This window comes from Hylaeus volcanicus, chromosome 1, assembly GCF_026283585.1.
Source record: "Hylaeus volcanicus isolate JK05 chromosome 1, UHH_iyHylVolc1.0_haploid, whole genome shotgun sequence".
Classification (NCBI taxonomy): domain Eukaryota; kingdom Metazoa; phylum Arthropoda; class Insecta; order Hymenoptera; family Colletidae; genus Hylaeus; species Hylaeus volcanicus.
The window spans coordinates 3,824,650-3,836,602 of record NC_071976.1 but is presented as its reverse complement, the minus strand read 5'-3'; the positions used below and the strand labels follow the sequence as shown (position 1 = coordinate 3,836,602).

Below are 11,953 nucleotides of genomic sequence, written 5' to 3'. Positions count from 1 at the left end.
TCTTTGTCCTGAATTTTTGCCTTGACATTCTCAATTGTATCAGAAGCCTCAACCTCAAGGGTTATTGTTTTGCCAGTCAGTGTCTTAACAAAGATCTGCATGTTTATCTGCAAAAAATATTAAAACAATCTTAGGATACTGAATAACTTTTAGTGTATATTATTTGTCACAATGTATACAGGATGAAATTAAATTAATTTAAGGAATTGCTGCACTAAATATCAAGTAAATTCAATAGGAAAATAGTTATTAAGATAAATACAGTTTGTAGAGTTAAATTTGATTGTAAATCACAATTCGACCACAGATTCACAGTATTTTCTTTTGGGTGAGTCCAAATTGTATGTTCGAATTGTTTAGATTATTTTTTGATGTTTAATTTATGCATAATGTATCTTTTTGAAAAAAATTGTTAAAATTGTGGACATTATTGAGCAATATATTCATCAATATATACAAATATCAAATCTGGAATAGTCCAAATAGCATTGTCATGAATGTCGTCAGACGGATCAATGAATAACCGCCATTTTGTATCCTGTTACTACGCAGCATGAAAGTATAAATGCATTTATGTTGCGATACTATTTATTTCAGAAAAAGTTATATACTTGTTTTTAAAATATGTAACTTTAATACGATATTTGTATGTGCCTTGATAATTACTTTTTAGTCTTTCAAAACCGTTCCAAAAATATATTTCCAGTGCCTATAGTTGACGCCTTCAGGTCAAATTAACTTACTTAAAGAATTAGTATCTCATTTGGCATTGTATTTACGCAATTTTTACATTAACACTTAATGGTAACACTCTAAATGTTGCATATTGTAAATACGACGACTAAATCTACAGATAAAGTGGAAGTTCAACAAAATGTTAGATTGCTAATAATCAATCAGACAATTTAAATAGTAACGTAACAATTCTTACCTTCTGTAGAAATACCTCGTAATGTAGCAAAAATTTTCAATAAAATCGAATAAGATGTAAGTTCTTCTACTGAATTCTCTTTGAAAAATCTCGCAGTACTGAACAGGACACAAAGCGGACGTTCCTTTTATGACACCAACGGAAAGCCACATTGATCATGCGCAAACGAGTCAGAAGATTTCTACGCAGCTGCTTATTGGATTATATCTTCTGTCGTCATCGCATTTCTGACGTTGGCATATTCGATTGGTTTCTCAGACAAAGAGTATTGTAATAATTTCTGGGTTCAATGAACTTCAGAATATAAATATCATGTATAAAAATCATCTATAATATATTATTGTTCTCAAAATAATGATCTTTACGCAACTTAAAATTTTATTCGTGTACGTTTTCTCTTCAAACTGTCACATTTTGATACGGGTAGATGGCGCACAGAGATCCAAATGATTAAACAAAAGAAAATGATGATTCATTGCTTTTCACGATACTTGTTCCAGAACATTCGCTGTAGATATTTTACATATATTTATATGAAATGTAGCCAATTATTGTAAGCAAATATGTATATATATATACCGATACACATATAGAAGGAATAAAATATGGATAGGTTATGTCAAAAATTTCGTTCGAAAATATTTTAATATTGTAGTTAACTGTATGTGAAAGTAGAAAATACGTACAATCACGAACCTTGCCACATCTATCTACTTCGCTGACGTAACTATTTCATATCTAATGAAATTCATTAATTTTAATAAAAAATTAATTTAACAACATTAATTGTAATTTATAAATGTATATAAATATCTAACACAAATATTTATACATCGTATATTACATATGATAGTAGTTTAAGTGTTGTACTTGGAAAATATTTTGTCTATTTATAGTATTTAGTTCTCCGACAATTCCACAAAATTACTTACCACATGTTTATGAATAAACGTGAATATCAGTTATTGCTGCGTAGTATGTTCCATTTTGTCGGTATTATTAATAGAAATAAAAAGAAAACCGAATTACGATTACCAACAGATTAAACTTTTGATTTATGTATACGTTTCATTATTTTATACTGAAATACATGACAATTTCGAAAACATGCATTTACTTACGGTAAACTATGTACATTTTTAATTTAATGTTTTATTAGTAACATCAAAGTAATGGATTTTAGTCAAGTGCACAATTACATTATTGATCAATAACCATAGATTTATTAACCTAAAAAAAAAAAAAGAAAAAAATATATATCGAAAACTCGCAGACTTTACAAAGTAAAATTTTCTTACGTAATTTCTCAATTCACATTTTAATTTTTTAATTTGAGGAATGAACAAAATTTGCCTTTCAATTTTTTGAGAAATGTTCTGCAAATATGAATCAGCTTCGTCACACGTACTAAATTGAATATTGCTTTTTAACATGAAATAAAATGGCACGGTGTGTTTATGCATATAAAAAAGAAGGTAACATAATTAGCTTACTTTCACTATGCCGTTCAATTATTAATACTGAGAAAATAATAGTATTTATAATCAAAATCCCTCAAGGCTCTACACACATTTATTCTTACAGGTTACAAGAACCGAGTTGAGAAAGTTTGCGAATTTTCTTTGTAAAACACCTGCAAACATACAGCGCATTGTGTTACATTAATATTTGGTTCAGATGATAATAAATTAAAAATACATGTCATGTAGCTCGATTATATACAAATATATTTTAATTAATTAATACTGTCAAACAGGAAACGAAAAGTGGCTAATGCTTGAGTTTGTATTGATTTAAAGCATGTGCCAGTTCAGTCAAAAAGGTTCAAAATAACCATACTAAGTCTACGAAGTACAAGATTGTGAAAAATCAAAGTAATGGGGTTAAATCACTGAACACTCGTATTGAAAAGACTAGTTGCACCAAACAGAATCAACGTTATTTAAATTATTTCTAAAACTCTATGCAAATGAAATCTTTATTAATTTTGCGCACTATCTTCTAATATGTTTATTAGAAAATTAATACAGTATCAGTCTCAGTTCTGCTCGGTGCCATCAAAAAATAAATTAACTTTCTTTGTATGCCAAGTGTTTGTTCTTGTAAAAAATTACCTAGTAACCATAATCGTACAATCAGAGTGCTATTGTGTGTGTGGCCTTCTTACTAAGAGGATTCTTATTAGCCCGATTCATTATTAAAAGATCTGATAGAATACTACATACGCAAAGGAATATGGAAGTGAAAAAAACCTTATACTTATCGCATGCATGTTCGATTTATTCAAAGAGGATTTGCATGTGTACAACAGAAGATCCATACACAGTGTCAGAAAAAAATGTATTAAATAATATTAGATTACCTAAAATTTTTAAATGAAATTGCAAGTTATCAGGAATTTTTGACACGTGCACTTAACCCTCATTGGACAGCAAAGCGTCTATTTCAATAATCGACTTGCAATTCTGCTTTCTTGGAATCTTCTGCGTGAATCAATACACGCAACGTGAACTTACAACTTATTTGGTGCAGGGAAACACTGCACTTGTTACGACTACACACACAACATACACACGAATTCTCAATACAAACTAACCTACGCTTAACTTCAAAACTTATAAATGTTCATTTTATTACCACCCTTTCTATTAAACTTCATCGTATATTGTGACTTTGAAATATAGCTAAATAAGTAATTCAAACTAATTAACGCATTCATCATTTTCTTCGACAAAATCCTAGTGCTGGAACTAATCGTACCAATTGCCTGTTTGGGAAAGGTCTTAAATTTTGAAAAATCTTATAGAATAATATAATTGCAAAACGGACCTTATTTGTCTTAAAAATAGCAGCGTCTGTATTTTGAAATAACATTGAAATATTTCATAAAATAAACCCAAGAAACGAGATTTAAGAAATGACATATTATCACATTAAAAGAAATCAAAACTTAAAAAAAAGGTAGGTGATTATAATTGTCGAAGTAATACATTTTTTTCATTATTTTTGTCACTGATCTATCGAACTTAGTACTAGCAGGAAAGCAAAAATTCGATAACGTTATTACGCGTTCGAGATAAAATAAAACTACGTAATAATATAACCTGATTCAATCATTTTCCACGCCATTAAAAGTATGATTGCGAATTAAAACGATGCCGCCAGCTGTCCAAAGAAATACCTATACTCGAAACAATTTTAATAGTATAGTAATAGATCATTAGTTTCGCTCTAAATTTTGACATCTTTCCGGTATAGAAACGTTTCATTGAACAAGCAATTGACACGAGAGAAATTCATTTCTTATACTATATAAGTTATGAGTAAATCAATAAAGCGAATATTTTGGTAGATCTATTTGGAGTCTGTCTCCATTTTGATCTCATCTGCCTTTTTATCTTTCTTTGAAGCTTCACTGTCTGTTCCTTCTCCGTTACTGTTGTCACGTCTACGCTTTCGAGCAAATCGGCCTTTATATTTGGACGGTGGAAGTTGTTCCATACCCAGAACCTTATGAATTTGACGAAACGCGACTAATCGCAAAGCATGTTGCGCCGAAGCAGTTATATCTTCTCTTTGCTGCGCCGTCATATTACCTATTGCATCAACTGGTTCTTTTTCACATGGATCAGACAATCCTGTGGCACAAAAATATATTCTTTATTATTATTGTGTTCTATTACTGTCTGTAAAATAATGTATAATATAAAAGATAAAAAATCAGATTGCCATTCATCTACGCAGTATTGTGTAACACTTCAATGAGATGCAAAAATCAAAACACTCGATTTTAGTATCAACAATGAAATTCACAATATGCTCAGTCTCGTCATCTGTATCATCATTTTTTTTATCGACTAAATTATCATTTTGTTCGTTAATATAATTGGTAAATATATAACGAAAGAAAAGTACCTGGACTTCCTGGAAGTAATATTCCTCCAGCAACACACTCCAATAGTCGCCTTAAAGCTTCGCCTGGACTAAGCGGGCCTCCAGCAGTGCTGATCACTTTCTCAGTTAGCAGTTCCAATGCCTAGTAATTAGATATTTATTTATTTCTAGCGATTTAGTGTTATAATAACTGTAAGTAAATTTAGTTTAGTGTAATAATCAAAAGTATGTATTTACGAATACGCGAAACGTTTACTAATCATAGTACAATATTTTTTCCCATACGTTTAAAATGTAAAACTTAGTATGTGGAATAAGTAATAAGAAATTGTTCTCTACTAACCCACGGATTTAGCGGTCCCCAGGTAGGTACACGGTTACAAAGATCACGCATTATGCGAATAACCATAACACAGCTCTGCAGTGAAGTTGCTCTAGCCTGTTAAATATGATTAGTACTTCAGTACATACAATTTAATGCACGCATTAAAATCTCTGAACCTTTTGGAGATGCGACGCCCTAAACTATTTTTAATTTGCTTTGTGTGGGCTTTAGCTATCCTCCCAGCCTCGTGCCTATAACCCCTAAGTATTAGCCCATATCAAAATTATCGGGTGTTTATTATTTCCTGAACAATTAATACCTAACATAATATTTAAAAAAAAGTACAACGTATTGGAAAAAGTGTGTACTCGATAAGTGCTAAATATAACAGTTGAACTTATAAATTGAAAAACACCCGATATACTTATGACACCACTGTGTGTTTGTGCTTGTCTGTCTTTTAACAGTCAATAGTGCTTACAATGCACATTACGTAGAAAGCATTGAACCAGATACATATTTATAGAGAACAAAACGCTAACTTTAGTAACTTCTAAGACAGACCTAGAACAGACTCAGTCTAGGCTACAATGCATTGAGATTAATCCAGAATAATGAATAAGCTTGATCATAAGCATCATAAAGCAGTTAAATGCATTACAAACAAAATAAACAAAACTACATTCTTTTAAGAGAAATTATGTACTTTTAAATGATTTTCCGCAAACAGTTTCCTATTATTCTGGATGTTGATGATTAGAAGCAAAGCAAATGTAAGCTTTCAGTGTGCATCAGTAATTCAATTGCTACAATTCATACTTACATAATGCTTAAACTCCTTGTCTGAGACTATCTGATGACACGTTGAATGTTTCTGTTTGTGAAATTACATCAGAGTTCTATAGATACATGTTTTAGCAAACTGCCATTAACCAAACATTGCCACTGTCGTCGTATACAACGACCGATACAGACTATAAATTACAAATGATCTTATAAATAACCTTTGGTATGTTTTGACAAGCAGTACCAGTGTGCAAATTGGATTGGCAGACGTACGGAGTTCGAACATCAAACGTGATCAAATAAATGTTTCAGACAAAATCATATCAACAAGAAGATGGTAGTAAAAATAAAATTGTCACAAGGCTGGAAGTTCTAAGACTGCTCTTTTTTGCGGACAGAGAGAGAGGACAACTTGCACGCATTTCGCGTATCAGGAGAAAATAACAGAAAACAGTCGTTAGTGTCAACAAAATGACACCGACAATTCGAAATCTTGAACTGAGAGTTGATTGATTCAAACCTGAAACCACTTGGCATGCCTGAGTGCAGCTAAAGCCTCCAAACACTTAGCCTTGGGAAGTACATCTGGTGGATCTGGTTTCGTCACAGCGGGCGCCGCGGGCGTAGTTTGCGGTTGAGCAGCTCCCTGTTGCTGCTGTCCAGCATTATCTGAGATTCCAACAAAGAAAGCACAACACGCTTAGACAACACTTAGAGTGTTTGATCATGCCCAATTTGGGTTTTCCCTCTATAATTATATTTCAAGTACATTAAACTTGACAACTATAGCCTAAAACATTCTCATCAAAAACAAAAATAAACCTAATCGAATGTAGTACACGACAATGTTGAAGTCACTCCTATTCGTGTACGTCCTTTTTTAAGTTATAAGTTTTCAAAGAACGACCGATGTTTCTTAATTATTTTGATAGCGTTACTCAAATCGTACAAAAGTATCGCTATCAAGAGAATCGTCGGTTAGAATAAGGAGTCTACTGCACATTGTACAACATGCGTACAGCATTCGATAATAGAGGGTTCTTTTTTTTAAGTATTAAATGCATGATCAAAAAGTCCATAGTTTTAAGATTGCCTCAGCGTTGTTTCCTCATACCAAAAGCGTGTCCACGTTCATATTAGCATACTCTTCCTTAATGGAGACTCCAGCTCAGTTTATTATTTATAGAACTTATAAAATGTATTGCTACATGTTTAAAAGCGACGCCTAATCGTATCAAGTTTACGCTCTCTCTTTTCCGTTAAAAAATGGCTTTCTTTACAAAATATATACACATATATATGTACGCTCTTACAATTTTATTTATTCGTTTCGATGACTTTTTAATGCTTTCCGAAAGTATACAAGCCATAGTCAATCGTGGACACACTAAATCGCAGCTGTATTGGAAAGGAAAGGAATTTTGTATGTTAGAGCGTATATACACTGGCAACCGTTGAAGTCCCTGGCTGCCCCTGCATCTTCCTAGTGCTTGAAAAATTTACAGAAAAGCGTTTGGGCCATGAAAAGAACAAACAAAACTCGTAAATACCGCGATTAAAAAATAGCATGAAAATAAAAGGCGTTTTCTGTAAATTTGTTGAAACGATTGTAGTTATCCTTTTCTTGGCCACTATGAAAATATAGAGCGATAAAATCACCTGCGACAGCTGTAGGTTTAGGTGTTTCACGCATTAGAGGGCTGGTGAGCGTTACGCTGACGGTTACGCTGCCTCCTGAAACGGTTAAAGCAGCTGACTCCGGATGTTTCCCAACGTTGTAAGTGTCTTCGGGGGCAACAATCTTCAACTGAGCCGGGAGAATTTCAGCAACTTTATTCAATAAAGTTCTGCAAAAAAGAACAAAACTTAATAGAGGTACAAACCTATACATAAATAATGCTTTAACGCTCTTTGCAACTAACCGTGTCGGTTTTTCTGCGCATAGAACTACGAGACAGACATGGTTATCGCCAGATAGTAAAAGTCCTTTTGCCAAATTGCCAACACGCATAACACCCCTGAGTATTCTTGAATCTTCTTTTTCTTTTTGGAACGAAAACAGGTTACCATCACTACCGTCTTCTTTCTGTGGCGTTACATTTTTCTTTTTATCAGGCTCCTCTACTTTCACTGAATCTGCATTTGGTTGTATAGGCGTACTTGTCGCTGCTGGTGCAGCATTAGTTGTAGGTGGTGTAGTTTTCTTGCCTATAATTTGAAGAAATATTTTCGTTAAGTCCTTAACATGTGTAACAATATAAATAGCCATTAATTTCTTAATTTTTAATCCTTCATAATATGTAATAAGAAATTTATAAAAAACCAAATTACCGGCTTCTGCTAAGGTATCAGACACGAATTTCAATGCTTTCTCGGTGTCTGACACAATTTTCTGAACTGCCAGCAGTTCTTGTTCCTTAGGATAAATAGTTGTATGATGAGCTAATACGTGTTTGTCGTCGGATGAATCTGGTCTCCTCTGAGGTCCGGGGAACATCATCATCGGTGGTGGTCCTGGGAAAGGACGAGGCATTGGTGGAGCTCCTGGTCCACGTCCATAACGTCGATACCATTCATAGTATTCACACTCCTCTTCATAACGTCGTCTTTCTTCCCAGTACATCATTTCTTCGTCCATCATTGGACCCATCGGTCCTAACTGATTAATTTCTTCTCTACGACGCAAATATTCATCACGCATTTGTTGTCTGCGTAATTTTTCCTCTAGTAATTTTCTCTGTTTCATGCTTGGTTTCATGTCAACCACTAAGTCAGGATTAACCTTTTTCTTATAAGCAAATCTATGTCGTCTTCCTTTCATATGCATATCTTTGGCATTAGGATCATTGAACCTGCATTCACAAAGTTTGCAATTGAAACTAATTATCTTTCCATCTTCTGACTTATTTTCCTCTATATATTCTTGACCAACTGGTTGAATATCTTTTTCATCAACAGCTGATTCTTCAACAGCTTCTTCCGTTGAAGTATCTTCTGTTTTCATTTCTGTAGCTTGATTTTGATTTACAGTTCCCAAATTTCCAGCTGTAAACATTGTATCATTACATTATTATATAAGTTTGTGCTATCATTGTTCTAGCATTCAGCATTTTGTATGAACGTTATTATGAAAAGAAAAATATACTTACAAGCAACAAAATTAATTTTAGGAGTAGCTGTTACTGTAGGCTTTTTAGTTCCAGCAGTTTTAGCAGCAACTGCCGGTTTTGGATTCAGAACAGTTGGATCCGCACTTGGTATAGGTTTCCCAAGTTTAGTGTGTAGCTTTACAACCTTCTGATGCTTAGCACCTCTGATGTGAGCAGCATAGGCATCGTTTCCAGTACAAGTGACATCGCAAAGCTCGCAACGTAGACTGTTGCCTGCTCCTCGTGCTGGTGGTTGTTGTGGGACCTTCAAAGAAGCTTCCTTCTTCTTATGCTTCTGGCCCTCCAGATGCTCACGGTACGTCTGAGGTCCAGCACAGCTGATCTTACAGACATCGCAATAGTGAAGCTGTTGAGGTTTGGGGGGCTGCTTGGGCCGCATTGCCTTCATCCCTCCCCCTCCACCGCCAAATGCCTTTCGTCCGTAGCCCTGCCAACCTCCAGTCTTCTGGTTAGTTGAATTGCTGTTTGCACTCTGTTGGGCTACATACATAGTCGCAGCGCTATATAGCGCTGCGTCGTAGCCGGAATACGTTGTACTCGCCGTTTCTAAGGGAAATGAAATTGAAACCTCAAACTTTGGAGGAATCAATTCTTTGTATTCATGGAACCATTCTACTAACTTGTATCCATCAAAACGAGTATTTCTATAGCTTTATCGAACTATTTGCAAAGTAAAGTGTACAATACTCAAGTCTATAAAATCTTCAACTCCTATTAGTTCTTTAACATTTAAAAATATTCAATTCTACTAAACTTTCAAACGAAATCATGGTTTGAAACATTAGCAGAATTTGATATTTTATATGTATACATCATTTTTCATAGCCAGAGGATCAATTTCATATTATTAGTGCCTACATCACGGTTAACAGGACATATACAAAGGATATTGAATTTTGGCGAAAAACATAAACACAATGCAATAAAAACTTACTATTTGTTGTCGTGGATGGTGTCGCAGCAGGAGTAGCTGGTGCTGTATATCCTGAATAGTTTGCACTTTGCGTAGGATTAGATTGCTGATAAGCAGTACTCGATGCTTGATAAGTTTTAGCTTGTCCAGTAGTAGTGGCTTGTCTTGCTGTGCCTGTGTAAGCACTGGTCGTACTATAAGCTGGTTTTGCAGCTTGATAGTGCGTCTCTGTAGTAGTATATGTTGCAGCTGGTGCTGTAGGTGGTTGATAGTAATTTTTAGTGTCGTAGGTAGCTGCAGGGGCAGCACGTCCGTAACCGTAATCGTACGTTTGGGCCACAGTACCAGGATTAGCAGCTGTAACAAAAAAGTACAATAGAGTTAAAAAAACTTATGAAACTTGGTTACTAAAGTTTCAACTGTTAACTCTTTACACGTAATATTTGCATATGATAGGCATACTTTTACCGTTTCATGCAAAAATCAATTAGCTCTCTAAATACGTAAATATTGATGCATTTAATTAAAATAAAATGTATACATTGTAAGTAATTTTCAGGTACACGTTATTTTCCGGCAGTTACCGAACGGTCATGCTCCAAAATGTCCGTCGACGAGGGGTTAATACGTAACGAAACGAAGACGTAAAAGAAATGAAATAAATAGTGAAAAATGATCTCACCAGCGTACGTGGTCCCTGTAGCAGCTACAGCGGCGGCCGCCTGGTAAGTTTCGTAACCTGTAGCCGCAGCGGCAGCGGGTCGTTGAGTATACGTGGCGGCGGTTGCCGCTGGAGTTACTGCGTATCCCGCTTGACCAGTTTGATAAGCGGCTGCGCTGGTCGCTCTATTCGAAAGAACGAATACATTTTATTACGGACGAGATATTGAAAGTAAAATGGAAACGGGCAAAACGAAAAAGACCTCTATCGGATCCGTGCCCGGGAGAGACGCTCGATGGACGCTCTAACTCTCAGCAAGAAATGGCGGCCAAGCCGGCTGGGCTCTCGCGTGCACCGATTTTAACGAACAGATATTACTCCGGCCAACGTAGTTACCGTCGCGATTTTTCGATAAACTTAACACTAGCTACTTAATAATTATGGTATGCAATCGATTTCGTACCCATATTGCGTTCCGCCGTGAGTAAACCCAAAATAATTGTTCTGAGCCATCCTTCCTCGCAGAGAATCCCGGAAAGAAGGACAATGGAGGAAGTTGTAGGGCGTGCCACGAACTCGATAGAATGGCGGCGCTGCCGCGGCTCCTATTGGTTATTCTGTTGGAGCCGGGCGCAACAATTGCAAGAATGCCGCGCCCTCAGTGGCCGCTTCCACGAGAACCCTGCGTCGTCCTCCGACAAACTACCTTCGCGCAAATCAACGCGCTACCGTACTAGCCAGAGAAACTACCGCGAGAAAGTATTCACGAAGCGGACAGGTATATGCGGTTAATTGGAACTTAACTTACTGCGTTTTTCTCGTTATCTCCGGTTCCCGGGGTAGTATGTAGTTTGCGAAATTTTCGCGGCTGGTGCGTGTTGCGACGAACGTCCGGTGTGCGCAAGGAAGGGCTACTTTGCCGGCGACGCGTGCGTTCGACAAATTTTTTTCGGCGCCCCCTAGTATTATAGTAAACTACTATCCGAATCGGAGCGCTCTCTAATAGACACTACAAAAGTCCCTAGATGTGCAAACTACCGGAAACTAGAATTCGTTTGAGTGGCTAATTTGAATAAAAAAAAGAACGAAATATCGTTTACTAAAAAATTATACTCAGACTTCGATAATTTGGTCTCCATACTTTAATAAGTATAACATCCTGCTCGAAAGAGCAAAGAGCACAAATAGCACATGGGTACAACATAAATATTTCTAAGAAGTCAAAGATAAAGAATTTCACTCCTTTCCTTACTTTATTATATTTATATAGTAA

At 35.5% G+C, this 11,953-nt stretch overlaps 1 protein-coding gene across 2 annotated transcripts; it reads right to left on the bottom strand.

Moving 5' to 3' along the window:
- Window positions 1-2,481: 2,481 nt before the first annotated feature.
- LOC128873212 (zinc finger RNA-binding protein) lies at window positions 2,482-11,867 on the bottom strand. 2 transcript variants are annotated; one of them, XM_054116604.1, is made up of 12 exons: window positions 11,489-11,867; window positions 11,144-11,386; window positions 10,702-10,865; window positions 10,041-10,376; window positions 9,086-9,652; window positions 8,268-8,981; window positions 7,859-8,144; window positions 7,596-7,783; window positions 6,457-6,605; window positions 5,169-5,264; window positions 4,847-4,967; window positions 2,482-4,569 (listed from the first exon to the last, which is right to left on the bottom strand). In XM_054116604.1, the coding sequence occupies exons 2-12, from the start codon at window positions 11,191-11,193 to the stop codon at window positions 4,286-4,288; spliced, it is 2,955 nt and encodes a 984-aa protein (XP_053972579.1). In that variant the 5' UTR covers window positions 11,194-11,386; window positions 11,489-11,867; the 3' UTR covers window positions 2,482-4,285. The 2 variants fall into 2 exon arrangements, with proteins under 2 accessions (XP_053972579.1, XP_053972588.1); XM_054116613.1 differs by having other exon boundaries at window positions 9,086-9,541.
- Between the last annotated feature and the right edge of the window lie 86 nt (window positions 11,868-11,953).